Raw genomic sequence first — 15,697 nt, 5'->3', positions numbered from 1 at the left:
CTAAATAAAGGTACACCAAGGTGATGATGAAGTCCAGGTGTGCGTAATGATGGGGAGCAGGTGTGTGTAATGATGGGGAGCAAGTGTGCGTAATGATGGGGAGCAGGTGTACGTAATGATGGGGAGCAGGTGTGTGTAATGATGGGGAGCAGATGTGTGGAATAATGGTTGTTTTCCAGGGCCGGTGGTTAGGCGTGACATAAGCTTTTTGTGCTTATGGAACATTGCTAGGATATTTTATTTCATCCCAGGAAACATGGGACCAACACTTTACATGTTGCGTTAATATTTTTGTTAAGTATTTTTTGTCAATTACTATTAAAATGACTACAAACATGATACATTATCGGTCATGTAATGAACCCATGTCTTTCATATGCGTATGACAAATAAACAAACAAACTTGACGAGAGCATTGAAAACAATGTCCAATGGGCAGAACTTAACGTGTACTGTGCCATCCATGAAATGAGTTACTTTGCATCTCTTTGATATGTTAAGTACAAATTAGGCACCAATATTGCATTTTATAATATATTTTCAATATGAATAAAGACTTGCTAAAGTGACAAAATTCAGCATTTTGACATGCCCCTCTGTGCACCCTCTGTGACTTATAGGAAGATTTTAACCTACTTACCGCAAAAAAACGAAACGTTTTTACCATCATTGTAAGGCCATAGTTATTTTGTTGCTTTGACAAAGTTATTTCTGAAGAAATGTGGTTAGTGATTCATTTACGTCTGTCCCTCATTTTAAAGTCAACCCTGTTATGTGGACTGAAATATTGTTTTAATATGGTGAAACTATTCCTTTTTAAATATTTAATTTAAAATAAACAATGAACATCTAATAGTCAAATCATACTGTAAAAGCAGGTGAGTTGGTTCGACTCTTTTTGTCAATTTTCAGGTATTTTGTGGTGAAAAACTGAGCGGTCGAGCATAACAGTCAACCCTGTTACCATAAGACAAACAGGCTAGAAATGTTTTAACAATGCATTTTTTGGTGTGAATCTTGCATTCAATTTTGCATTCCTCCCTGTTGCACACAACAAGCTTCCATTTCCACTGTCACAAGGGGATTCATGGCTGATTTAATTTGTAATTACCAATTGGAGGGGACGTTCAAGTGGATTTTTCACAGATGTGTTAAATTCCCACTTCCCACTTGGTCATGAATGCACCATAACACCGCTAACCATCCACTGTAAAACCACTTATTCGAAGCACAAGACCTAGACCTACACTTTGACATGTGCTTAAACATGTGCTCTTTATGAGAGAATGTTCAAATTAGGTGAAATTAAAATTACATATTTTACTCAGTCATCAAAATTTAAATTATATCATTGCCAAAACATTATCTCCATTGATCAAGATGCAAAGAGTAATTTAAGAAGCCGAATTAGGAACTGCTTTAGCCACCCTGTAGACTAGATGTCAGCCATGCATTTCTGGAATTGTCAGCCATTACATGCTTTTGAGCAAAGATGCAAATGTATGTAAATGCATCTCTGGAATACATTTAAGACATTACATGCATTTGACCAAAGATGCAAATATACCTACATGTATTTGAAATACATTTTACGTGACGTTAAATATATTGAAATATCCATGCTAGGTTAGCAAACGTTGAGTAGGTGCATGCCTGCTCCGCATGATATATTGTTTACTGCTGCTGCTAGGCTAGCAGAACAGCAGAGAGGAGAAGCGTGACTGGGAGGAGAGGATAACATTTTTGTATTTTTCTTGTATTTCAAAGAATTGTAACGATGACCGTGGTCATTTGCCTGGAAAAAAAACGTCACCCAAAATGCCATGATCGTCACAGCCCTAGTGTGTCCGTGTGTGTGTGTATGTTGAAGTGAATGAAGCTGCTCTCTTTAAACCCAGCGAAGAGGACAAGCATTTCTGGCATTGTTTTCCCCCAACTCTCCCCCGGCCCCTTTAGAGGAAAGGCTATTTCTGTCACTGCCTGAATTTGTGAGGCAGCAATGCACACCCCTCCCACTGTGTGTGTGTATCTGTGGGCCAATGTGTGTGTGTGTGTGTGTGTGTATCCTTAGCCCAGGGTTAACGATAACTCTGGGCTAAGATAATGCAGAGTGAAAAGCCGTAAAGTATTTTAGCATTATTATTTGTTTCAGAACAGGAGTGAAGACCATAGTGTGTGTGTGTGTGTGTGTGTGTGTGTGTGTGTGTGTGTGTGTGTGTGTGTGTGTGTGTGTGTGTGTGTGTGTGTGTGTGTGTGTGTGTGTGTGTGTGTGTGTGTGTGTGTGCAGTTGTCTATATGTGTATACGTGCCTGTGTGTGTGCACATCTTGGCGGGCCATGTGCGAGCCTGTATCTCTATGTGTGTCTCTGTACGTATGTGGTATGTGCACTCGTCTGTTTGTGTGTGACTGAATTTCACATTAATGTAAACTGGCCTGGAAAATAAAGGGATTTGAGCAGGAACACTGCGTCAGCTTCTGTGGATAAAGGAACACAGGCCAGCACGGGGACAGCAGTGTTTTACATACCATGCTATAGTAGCGCGCTAGTTCCAGTCACAGTGACTAATATTGAATTCCCCCTCCAGCCATTCTCATGACCTGCCTTGCACTGTAGGAGACCAACATCTGCACAGAGCTCCTTTAGGCTTTGCACAGGGTGGATGGGAAATGTAGGCTGTGATATAAAAACGGATATAAAATAATATAAAAGAGGATTGCATACAGTATCTGTCCATCTGACCAGGGACATGACCCTTGAACGTTTTCAGACCAATTTCTCAACTTTCCAACTGGTTAGGCATACTGCAGTGTCTTACTATGTCTTATAAGATATGGACAGCTCATCTCGAATATTGTTTGTTTGACTGTGGCCCTTTGATTTAAATACACACGTGCACATTTGACATTTGACATTTGAGATATTTAGCAGACAGTCTGCAGAATGAGGCGAGAGAGAAGACTGTTTAACTCTCCTCTCCATCTTTGCAGGCTCCCCAGTGGTGCTCCCAGTGCTCTGCAGTCAAGGCGCTCATTATTAATTCATCAGATTTACTGCCGCAATGACTGCTAGCATTAGCTGGGAGCCTGCATTCAACTCACAAATGGCTAGCATTGAATGCTACATCGAAATTAGTATTTTAAAGCTTTACCTCAAAAGGAAGAAGGGATGACTGAGATGATCGAGAGTTCTAGTCGTGTTCTAACTGCACTTGGCCCTAGGTTAAGAGAGATTTTAGTCCAGGACTAAACAACGCCACACTTGCACATTCTAATGTATGGCTGGGCGCCAATATGATATGTATTGCAATTCTCACGATTCTATATGTATTGTGGTTCGATACTGTGATCTTATTGCGATTTGATGTTCCAAACATATTGCTCACTATCTGTTCTACAGTGAGACAAAAGAGAGCATGAAAACATTTGTTTTGATCAGTCATGGAAATATAAGTGCTGAAAACATGTTGGTTCACTATTTAAAAAGAAAATGGAGAACAGGATGACAATTACCAGAGTTTTGGCGCAGGTACACCTGACTAGTGCTAGCCTAGGATCATGTTCCTAGGGGCTAGCTAAAGCTACCTACCTAAAATGTCTTAAAGAGATAGTTTGTGATTTTGGCAATGAGGCCCTTTATCTACTTCCCCAGAGTCCAATGAACTCATGGATATCATTTTTATGTATCTGCGTTCAGTTTGAAGGGACTGGCATTAGCGCAATTGCTTGCTAGCGTTAGCGCAATGACTGGAAGTATATTGGAACATATAGCACAATGACTGGAAGTCTATGGGAACAGCTAGCATGCAAGTTGCTACTGTAGACTGCTAATCATTGCACTAATGCTAGTTAGCATTGAAACTACCTCTGACATCCTTCATACCGGACACAGATATATATAAATGGTATACACAAATTCATCTGACTCTGGGGAAGTAGATAAAGGGCGTAATTGACAATTTTCCGAACTATCTCTTTACGGATAACTCTGGGCTAAAATAATGCAGTGTGAAAAGGCGTAAATATATTAGCATTATTATTTGTTTTAGAAAAGGAGTGATGACTGTGTGTGTGTGTGTGTGTGTGTGTGTGTGTGTGTGTGTGTGTGTGTGTGTGTGTGTGTGTGTGTGTGTGTGTGTGTGTGTGTGTGTGTGTGTGTGTGTGTGTGTGTGTGTGTGTATACTCAAGTGTGTGCGCGTTCATGTATGTGCCAATGGCAGTTTTCTGCCATTTGTTTTGGGTGGGTGAAAAAATACACCTTGTCCATCACCTCCACGTGCATGATAAGTATCTTCAAAACCGGTTTCAAACTACGTGTATGTAAAATGGGTGTTAGAGAAAAGCAGCGAGGGAGAGATTGGCCACGAGGGGAACCCATTGAACGTTATTGAGGGATTTAAAATGATTTCACCAGCTTACCAAACTGGGAATGCTAAATCTCTGAACCGAAGAGTGAGGCCTTGACAGATTAAATCTTCCAGCCGTGTTTGAAGTACTGAGAGGCAGAAAGCAGAGACCAGTCTGGGATTAGCACTTTGAAAGGCCTGCAAACAAGTAGTCAAGGATCATTGAGGGGCAGAGTATGACATTGAGGGACAGAGTGTGATCTAAGGATTGGAGGTCTTGGTTGAATGGCTAGGATGTGAATGTGATGCTGTGGCTGCGTAAATACTGCATAAATAAATACTGTATCTGGTCTATTGACGGTATTCCTCAGACAGCATACGCATTAGCTGATTAACATGCATCGTGTTTTTAAGTCTGGGTGAGCAGTTTTGATAAACACACACTGTCGAATGTGGTTAACACACATGCATGCGGATGTGCACACACATGCGTGTGCAGTTACAAAGAGGGCAGCCAGTCAGTCTTGCAAACTGAGGCCAGAGGAGATGAGCTCCCCCCAGCCCACTCACACATCTCTCAGTCTATGTGACTGGGATGTGTGTCAGAAACATGGGGGACATGCCTGTGTGTGTGTGTGTGTGTGTGTGTGTGTGTGTGTGTGTGTGTGTGTGTGTGTGTGTGTGTGTGTGTGTGTGTGTGTGTGTGTGTGTGTGTGTGTGTGTGTGTGTGTGTGTGTGTGTGTGTGTGTGTGTGTGTGTGTGTGTGTGTGTGTGTGTGTGTGTGTGTGTGTGTGTGTGTGTGATAGAGAGAGAGAGAGTGAGAAAGAGAGAGAGAGAGAGAGAGACTGTTTTGTGTGTGGGTGCATACATGTGTTCACACTCATATGTGTGCTAGTGCTTGTAGCAGCTAATAAAGGTTAAATAAATACAATAGTGCTTGCTCACACAACCTTTCCCATCCAGTCAATCAGCTTATGACAGGTCAATCTGGCTGCCATGACAGATACTGAACTATTCCAGGACACATCTAATTACAATCCACTGTCTTTGTGAAATTGTCCAGTTAGCATGTGGCATCCCCTTGATTGGCCCGTCACTCAGAACCAAGTGGAAACCCGAATCTAACTTGTTCCATCTTCAACTGGCACCATCAGTTAGACTCTAACTGCTCTGTCTGTCTGTCTGTCTGGATGACATTGACTATGCTCACACAGAGGCAGATGTGACCGCCTAAATAGTGTGGTGTGTGTGTGTGTGTGTGTGTGTGTGTGTGTGTGTGTGTGTGTGTGTGTGTGTGTGGAGGGGGGTAGCTTGCCTAGGAACCCTGTTAGGAAGCAGTTAGCTAGAGGCTGATCCAGGAACAGCTGCACCTCTGCCTGCAGAGATGTCAGTTGCAAGTCACTGCTGGGTGTAATGCATACCTATCGCCTATGTGGAGGCTGATTTTCCATGATACAGACATTAGCAAACACATTAACACATATTATACTGTACACAGTGTACACACATATCCTTTTCTGTTCTCACAAGAGGTGTGTAAGGGTCACCGTTACACACACAAGTTTGTTTTAATTCTCCTTGTGGGGACCAAACAATTGATTCCCATTCAAAATTTAATTTTCCCTAACCCTTAATCTAACCCTAATCCTAACCTCTAACCATAAATCTAACCCGTAACCCTAATTGTAACCCTAATCCGAAACCTAACCCCTAGCCTAAAATAGCCTTTTCCTTGTGGGGACCTGCGAAATGTCCCCACTTCTCAGAATTGTCCTTGTTTTACTATCATTTTGTGAGGACAGTTAAACCAAACACACACACAGCTCTCCTGCCGAGGTATGTTCTCTTCCAAGTGGTGTGTACTAACTATACAGGTGCCATCCAATGAAAACTTTGATCCAGGGAGGGATGCTTTAGGTTGAGCTAATTTTAACGTTTTAAAGAGGTGGAGATTGGAGGAGACAAGAAAGGAGGAGAGGAGAGGGGAAGAGAGGAGATGTCACTGGTCGTAGTAGATGCACACACACACACACACACACATCATAGTTAAGTCATCCCCTAAGGAGCCCCTAAGGAGCCAGATGCAGTACTCCAGGGCCCATATTTATAAAGTGTCTCAGAGTAGGAGTGATGATCTAGGATAATTTCGGCCTTTTAAATTAGGTGACCTGGACCCGTATTCACAAAGTGTTCCAGAGTATATTTGCTGATCTAGGATCAGTTTGAGCTTTTAGATTAGGGGACCTGGACTTTTAGATCATAATGAATAAGATGACATGGACACAGGGGATCTGATCCTAGATCAGCGCTCCTACTCCTGGGACACTTTATAAATACAGTTCCAGTGACTATAGGGGAGTGATGGAGCTGGATGGAGCTCTGAGGGAGTAAAAGCCAACCAGATGGTTCACATTTTGTCTCAATATGCATGGCCCTAATTTTAGTCCTGACCGTTCACTCCCCCTTTATTCTCTCTTTTGATGGGCAGTGGCTTTTCAACAGGGTATTTTGCCCTTCGTTGTAAGCTACAGTAAAGCAGTGCATGTCCCAGGGGTTGACATCAGGGGTTGACTGATTTCGCTGACATTCGCTGACATCTCTCTTTCGTATCTGTCTATTTTCTCTAACGTAAAATAGAAAGCAGTATGAGGGTCTGTGCTCATGCGAAAATGAATGGTGACCGGTGCGTGAGAGAATTGTTGTTGTTGTTGTAGAGTTCAGTAAATACTCACACTCAAAACACAAAAAGGAAAAAACAAGGAGGCCTTTCATTGACTTTGGGTCAATGGAAAAAAATTGGTAATTCATTTGACAATGTTGGAAACTGCTCATGTCCATTGCTCTTCACCTGCTCCTAATTTGATGCAGGTCAGGTTGTATAACAAGCATTGTTCCTGTGCTAACAGAGTCTGGACATGTTAGACTTTCAACCTGTCCTCACCTTTCACCCCCTTTCCACTATAGTCAGCAGAGGAGAGGACACAGAGGTTTGACATTGACAGTGTCTGTCTGTACCGAAGCAGCTGAACGATAATCTAAAACAATAGTCTTGTCCAAAATGTGAATGAGAATGCCTTTTTTTACCTGGTAAAATAAAAGTAATAGTATAGAATGAATGAATGTTGAAAGAGGTAGGGAGGAAAAATAAGCAAAAGAACCAATTGAATTATGAAATGAGTTTGTTATGAACTCTCTGAAATCTGCTTGAAGGGGGCAAGTGTGTGTTTTACTGATCAGTGTACGTTTGTGAAATGAGAAGCATTAGCTGATCCAGAACAGAATAGTTGAGGCGATCTCTCGTTCTCTCGCTCACTCGCTCTCTCTGTGTGGCGTGCGCTCCTTCCAGACGGGGAGACACATCATTGCGCTGAGTTGGACTACACTGGACACTGAGCTGCTGCAGTCTACTCTCTGTCTGAATCTCCTTTATCTCCTACCACTAGTAGTTTGTTCTTGAGATCGGACAGTCTGAATCTGAAAAGTCTGTTTTTGTCACTGCTCTGCCTCTGAAAGCCACAGTGGATACTGTGGACATACTGGACACTGAGCTGCAGCAGACCACCTCTCTTTCCTGCACTGCCGGACAGTTTGCCTCGCAGTATCGAACTCGTAGTTCAACTGCTAGTAGTTTGTTCTCTTTCATCCTGTGCTTCTGGGGGAGGTAGGCTAAGGTTGAGACAGGATGCTAACTGCTTGTTGACAACCCGACTCGGAAGGTCTTCCTCTCTGTTGTCATCTTTGTCTTCTCCTTCAGTAGGTTTCTCAAGCTCGTGCTTATTGAGTGCTTATTTTCCGTCCGAGTCCAGTCTAAGCTGCCCTACAGGGCCATCATCATTGGGTCACCACCATGCAGGTGTCGTTAGTGTGCTCGGACAACCACCGTGGCGGTGGCGTGACACGCACCACGGAGGAACGTCTGAACCAACGGAACTCCAACAGCCCCAGTCTGGGCACCAAGAACAAGTTCCGCGCTGTGGCCATGGTGGCCCGCAGCCTGGGACAGCTGTCCGTCAACATTCCCTCGTCCAGCGACCAGAGCATACGCACTGGCATGAAGTATAGGTAGGAGTCCAGGAAAGACCCCATGCATGCACCTGGACAAGAGCTGGGGAGCCATATGCATGAAGCGTGTTGTAGAACGAGTGCTGACAGGATCAGTTTTGCCTTTTAGATCACAACGCAGGGTGCACCTGATCCTAGATCAGCACACCTACTCTGAGATGCTTGATACATATGGCCCCAGACCCCAATACTGTACCATCTGTGGGTGAAATAGTTCTCTGTGCTCTGTCAAGAGTGGGATGTATAGATATGACAACCTGACCCTGTACCTTAGCAAGAGCGTAAGATACTGTCTGTACAAATTGTAACGACGAGACCCTATACCTGCAACCTTGCAAGAATGACAGGCATGAGTAGAAGAGACCTTGTCTCTCTGTTCAAGTGTGTAGAATAGTTTGAGACATTACCTTGCTCTCTGATGTGCTGGTGCACATGTGTATATGACTGTGCAGGAAAGAGCGAGAACGGATTTCATGGACGACTGATTGTAATGGGGCTATTGAATGATGCTCATAGTTCTGTCTATTACCTTTCTCATTATTCTCTGACCTCATTATAGTGTTGACTGTGAAATGAATAAGACGGATAATCAACTTAATGCCAATCAACTAAGTGGAGAGTGAATACGTTTTTAGCTGAATGCAAGCGGGATGATATACTTTACAACTAGTCTATAACTAGTATCATTACTTTAAGACCTTTCCTGACATAAAATTATTATACACCTTTGGGAGAAATTTTTCGAATTATGCATGCTATGTGATGGATTCAATAGAACTGTACTTGTAAGAAAAGTTCGGGTGACATTACAGCAGCTCATCCTGATGCTGAAGCTTGTAATCAGCAGTAAAAGGAAGCTGACAGCTCAAACGACTCCCCGTCACTACTATACTGCTATGAATGAGACGAGCAGAACGGTATTAGCGCTATCAGTCTTAATGAATTAGACTTTGAAGTGGAAATAGTGCTTAAAATTCTTACATTTGACTTTTATGGTAAAGACTGAGGGATCGAGCATTTTGTCGTTAAGCTCTGGTGGAGCTGGAGGTGGCTTTGATGATAAAGCGCCCTTTAACTTTTAGTGACAGTTGTGTGTTTTGTCTTTTTTCCTCTATTGAATTTGTGAGTCACACAAAACCCCTAGCTAAAGCTCCTCCTCCCCACACACACACCATACACACACACACACACACACATTTTCGTGAAATTTCAGGACTTTTTGGGGAGTAAAAATGTGTAAAAATGTTTCAAATAAATAATTAGATTTTCCCTACCTCCAAACCCTAACCTAACCCTAACCTAACCCTAATCCTACCCCTTAACCTAACCTAACACACACACACACACACACACACACACACACACACACACACACACACACACACACACACACACACACACACACACACACACACACACACACACACACACACACACACACACACACACACACACACACACTGACTATAGACAGAATATACATGTACAGTGTACTGTGTATGTTACTGTACCTTTGATGAAGCTTTCAGTACAAGCAGTATTACTGATTGCTGACATTACAAATTTGAAAAGTCCTGAAATGACTTTAATGTTGCACTGACATTTCTAATACATACAGTTGAAGTCGGAAGTTTACATACACTTAGGTTGGAGTCATTAAAACTAGTTTTTCAACCACTCCACAAATTTCTTGTTATTAACAAACTATAGTTTTGGCAAGTCGGTTAGGACATCTACTTTGTGCACGACACAAAATCATTTTTCCAACAATTGTTTACAGACAGATTATTTCACTTATAATACACTAAGTTGACTGTGCCTTTAAACAGCTTAGAAAATTCCAGAAAATGATGTCTTTAGAAGCTTCTGATAGGCTAATTGACATCATTTGAGTCAATTGGAGGTGTACCTGTGGATGTTTTTCAAGGCCTACCTTCAAACTCAGTGCCTCTTTGCTTGACATCATGGGAAAATCAAAAGAAATCAACCAAAAAAATTGTAGACCTCCACAAGTCTGATTCATCCTTGGGAGTAATTTCCAAACGCCTGAAGGTACCACGTTCATCTGTACAAACAATAGTACGCAAGTATAAACACCATGGGACCACGCAGCCATCATACCGCTCAGGAAGGAGACGCGTTGTGTCTCCTAGAGATGAATGTACTTTGGTGCGAAAAGTGCAAATCAATCCTAGAACAACAGCAAAGGACCTTGTGAAGATGCTGGAGGAAACAGGCACAAAAGTATCTATATCCACAGAAAGACGAGTCCTATATCGACATAACCTGAAAGGCCGCTCAGCAAGGAAGAAGCCACTGCTCCAAAACCGCCATTAAAAAGCCAGACTATGGTTTGCAACTGCACATGAGGACAAAGATCGTACTTTTTGGAGAAATGTCCTCTGGTCTGATGAAACAAAAATATAACTGTTTGGCCGTAATCACCATTGTTATGTTTGGAGGAAAAATGGGGGATGCTTGCAAGCTGAAGAACACCATCCCAACCGTGAAGCATGGTGGTAGCAGCATCATGTTGTGGGGGTGCTTAGCTGCAGGAGGGACTGGTGCACTTCACAAAATAGATGGCATCATGAGGGAGGAAAATTATGTGGCTATAATGAAGCAACATCTCAAGACATCAGTCAGGAAGTTAAATCTTGGTCGCAAATGGGTCTTCAAAATGGACAATGACCCCGAGCATTTTATATTTATTTATTTATTTCACCTTTATTTAACCAGGTAGGCTAGTTGAGAACAAGTTCTCATTTGCAACTGCGACCTGGCCAAGATAAAGCATAGCAATTCAGCACATACAACAACACAGAGTTACACATGGAATAAACAAAACATACAGTCAATAATACAGTAGAACAAAAGAAAACAAAAAGTATATATACAGTGAGTGCAAATGAGGTAAGTTAAGGCAATAAATAGGCCATGGTGGCAAAGTAAATACAATATAGCAATTAAACACTGGAATGGTAGATGTGCAGAAGATGAATGTGCAAGTAGAGATACTGGGGTGCAAAGGACCAAGATAAATAAATAAATACAGTATGGGGATGAGGTAGGTAGATAGATGGGCTGGTTACAGATGGGCTATGTACAGGTGCAGTGATCTGTGAGTTGCTCTGACAGCTGGTGCTTAAAGCTAGTGAGGGAGATATGAGTCTCCCGCTTCAGAGATTTTTGTAGTTCGTTCCAGTCATTGGCAGCAGAGAACTGGAAGGAAAGACGACCAAAGGAGGAATTGGCTTTTGGGGTGACCAGTGAGATATACCTGCTGGAGCGCGTGCTACGAGTGGGTGCTGCTATGGTGACCAGTGAGCTGAGATAAGGCGGGGCTTTACCTAGCAGAGACTTGTAGATAACCTGTAGCCAGTGGTTTTGGCGACGAGTATGAAGCGAGGGCCAACCAACGAGAGCGTACAGGTCGCAATGGTGGGTAGTGTATGGGGCTTTAGTGACAAAACGGTTGGCACTGTGATAGACTGCATCCAGTTTGTTGAGTAGAGTGTTGGAGGCTATTTTATAGATGACATCACCGAAGTCGAGGATCGGTAGGATGGTCAGTTTTACGAGGGTATGTTTGGCAGCATGAGTGAAGGATGCTTTGTTGCGATATAGGAAGCCAATTCTAGATTTAATTTTGGATTGGAGATGCTTAATGTGAGTCTGGAAGGAGAGTTTGCAGTCTAACCAGCCACCTAAGTATTTGTAGTTTTCCACGTATTCTAAGTCAGAGCCGTCCAGAGTAGTGATGTTGGACGGGCGAGCAAGTGCGGGCAGTGATCGATTGAATAGCATGCATTTAGTTTTACTTGCATTTAAGAGCAGTTGGAGGCCATGGAAGGAGAGTTGTATGGCATTGAAGCTCGTCTGGAGGTTAGTTAACACAGTGTCCAAAGAGGGGCCAGAAGTATACAGAATGGTGTCGTCTGCGTAGAGGTGGATCAGAGAATCACCAGCAGCAAGAGCAACATCATTGATGTATACAGAGAAGAGAGTCGGCCCGAGCATTGAACCCTGTGGCATAACAATAGAGAATGCCAGAGGTCCGGACAACAGGCCCTCCGATTTGACACACTGCTCTATCAGAGAAGTAGTTGGTAAACCAGGCGAGGCAGTCATTTGAGAAACCAAGGCTGTCGAGTCTGCCAATAAGAATGTGGTGATTGACAGAGTCGAAAGCCTTGGCCAGGTCGATGAATACGGCTGCACAGTAATGTCTCTTATCGATGGCGGTTATGATGTTGTTTAGGACCTTGAGCGTGGCTGAGGTGCACACAAGACCAGCTCTGAAACCAGATTGCACAGCGGAAAAGGTACGGTGGGATTCGAAATGGTCGGTATTCTGTTTGTGAACTTGGCTTCGAAGACCTTAGAAAGACAGGGTAGGATAGATATAGGTCTGTAGCAGTTTGGGTCTAGAGTGTCACCCACTTTGAAGAGGGGGATGACCGCGGCAGCTTTCCAATCTTTGGGAATCTCAGACGATACGAAAGAGAGGTTGAACAGGCTAGTCATAGGGGTTGCAACAATTTTGGCAGATAATTTCAAAGATTCTTCCAAAGATGTGGCAAAATGGCTTAAGGACAACAAAGTCAAGGTATTGGAGTGGCCATCACAAAGCCCTGACATCAATCCCATAGAAAATGTGTGGGCAGAACTGAAAAAGCGTGTGCGAGCGAGAGGAGGCCTACAAACCTGACTCAGTTACACCAGCTCTGTCAGGAGGAATGGGCCAAAATTCACCCAACTTATTGTGGGAAGCTTGTGGAAGGTTACCCGAAACGTTTGACCCAAGCTAAACAATTTAAAGGCAATGCTACCAAATACTAATTGGGTGTATGTAAACTTGTGACCCACTGGGAATGTGATGAAAGAAATTAAAGCTGAAATAAATCCTTCTCTCTACTATTATTCTGACATTTCACATTCTTAAAATAAAGTGGTGATCCTAACTGGCCTAAGACAGGGAATTTTTACTAGCATTAAATGTCAGGAATTGTGAAAAACTGAGTTTAAATGTATTTGGCTAAGGTGTATGTAAACTTCCGACTTCAACTGTATACTGTATAACATGGCTTTGATTAAGCTTTCAGTACAATATATTATGGTGGGGGGCGATAGATTGGCCATAGATTAAACTGACTTTTTCCTCTCCTCTTTTCTCCATCAATCCTCAATATTCCCTAATGAAAACGTGCATACCAGCGGAGAACTCCATTCCCTAAATGGTCACCAGATGGCACCATAATCTCTTCGCTAGTTTTTTCTTAGGAAGGGAGGATAAAAAGTTAGCATTGTCCATAGACAACTTTTGAAATGACTTAAGAAATCCCACAAAATTGTCAACAGTGACACTGGAATCACAGAGAAAGATTAGTTATGACCATCGACTTCCGTTTGAATATCCAAGAAAGGTGTTATTGATTAAATTAAAACCAATCTTTGATGATTACATTCAAAATTAATGAATGTAATCATCAGGGGGTAAATGGCAAATGATAACATGCTAACATCTTTGTTGAAGGAGAAAAATATGAGATATAATAGAAGTAATATTACAGACCATACATTCTCATTCAAAGTAATGCATCGTGTCTTGATCTATGTGTTCTTTTCTATGTTCGGAGCTATGACGTATCAAAAAGCTACAGTACTGTATCAGGTGTCAAAGCTGACTATGCTGAAAAACCTTGTTAGTGCATAGGTCAAATTTGCTTGTTGATGCTCATTTTAATTTCCTGTCTTTTTGGCTTCAGACAAATGCTAAATATTATTGTTTTGTATTAATACTATTCCCCTCTCATAGGCAATTGTTATAGTACAGTATGTTTTGCATATGTATTGTGGCTTGAATTCTTCTGTGAAATAGGTAGACATTTTTGTAATTGTATTTGACAGTCTAGAAAGTCCTAATTGAATCACTTGAACGGCTTGATGCTTGATACTGTAGCTACATACTTAACCATAACTTTGATTAAATATTGAAATATTAATTATTCACAGATGCCATCTTTACCTACTTAGGTCAGGGAGTACAGGGGGGATGTTGTGTAACACACACAAACACACACACACACAAATGTAATGAGCTGTGATTACGTTTATGAGGATGATGATGATCATTATGTTCCTATCGGTCATCTACCACTATAAATAGATGAAAGATTAGTTGAAGAGCCGGCCAGCCAAGTTCACCTGTTAGTCCTCACTGTCAATTCAGATAAAATAACTAAACCATGTTAATTATGCAAAGTAGTACCACACATACAGTGTGTGTCTGTGTTTGCTTGTGTGCATGTGTGGATGTTCATGCATGCGTGTGTGTGTGTGTGTGTGTGTGTGTGTGTGTGTGTGTGTGTGTGTGTGTGTGTGTGTGTGTGTGTGTGTGTGTGTGTGTGTGTGTGTGTGTGTGTGTGTGTGTTGTTGTGAATTCTACTTAGTAAGGTGTAAGGATTTCACCATTTAGTTATTGGCTGGATTCGTCTGAAATTTCACCTTTTAGTTATTGACTGGATTCGTCTGGATCGTGAGGTCAACCAGTCTTTTTTCTTGTTTTTCAGCATGTTTTTCAAGAATGGCCAGGATCATCATTGACTCTTTTGGTCTGCATTTACCCATGATTTCAAAGTGAGAAAATAGAACTGCTTTCTTTTATTTTATCACAACATACAGTGCATTCGGAAAGTATTCAGACCCCTTGACTTTTTTGACATTTTGTTACGTTACAACCTTATTCTAAAATGGATTAAATAAAACTAATAACTCACCAATCTACACACAATAACCCATAATGACAAAGCGGGATTTTAGATTTTAGAAATCTTATTTCTTACATAAGTATCAGACCCTTTGCTATGAGACTCAAAATTGAGCTAAGGTGCATCCTGTTTCCATTGATCATCCTTGAGCTGTTTCTACAACTTGATTGGAGTCCACCTGTGGTAAATTCAATTGATTGGACATGATTTGTAAAGGCACACACCTGTCTATATAAGGTCCCACAGTTGACAGTGCATGTCAGAACAACAATCAAGCCATGAGGTTGAAGGTATTGTCCGTAGAGCTCCGAGAGAGGCTCAAAACATTTTCTGCAGCATTGTAGGTCCCCAAGAACACAGTGGCCTCCATCATTCTTAAATGGAAGAAGTTTGGAACCAACAAGACTCTTCCTAGAGCTGGCCGTTCAGCCAACTGAGCAATCGGGGGAGAAGGGCCTTGGTCAGGGAGATGAACCTGATGGTCAATCTGAAAGAGCTCTAGAGTTCCTCTGTGGAGTTGG

At 42.1% G+C, this 15,697-nt stretch overlaps 1 protein-coding gene across 5 annotated transcripts in view; it reads left to right on the top strand.

The window, feature by feature from the left end:
* LOC139557130 (voltage-gated potassium channel subunit beta-2-like) overlaps window positions 1-15,697 on the top strand; it is a 119,736-nt gene that overhangs the window by 63,103 nt on the left and 40,936 nt on the right. The window contains exon 1 of one of the 5 annotated variants that reach the window (XM_071371526.1): window positions 7,732-8,406. The exons of 3 other annotated variants lie outside the window; for them this stretch is intronic. In XM_071371526.1, coding sequence (XP_071227627.1) covers window positions 8,192-8,406 — 215 coding nt within the window. In that variant the 5' untranslated portion in view covers window positions 7,732-8,191. Of the gene's footprint in view, window positions 1-7,731; window positions 8,407-15,697 lie in introns of those variants that run through there. One more of the 5 variants, XM_071371527.1, reaches the window with a different exon arrangement.

The sequence above is a fragment of the Salvelinus alpinus genome, chromosome 28, assembly GCF_045679555.1.
Source record: "Salvelinus alpinus chromosome 28, SLU_Salpinus.1, whole genome shotgun sequence".
Classification (NCBI taxonomy): domain Eukaryota; kingdom Metazoa; phylum Chordata; class Actinopteri; order Salmoniformes; family Salmonidae; genus Salvelinus; species Salvelinus alpinus.
This window is presented reverse-complemented; position numbering and strand designations above follow the sequence as displayed.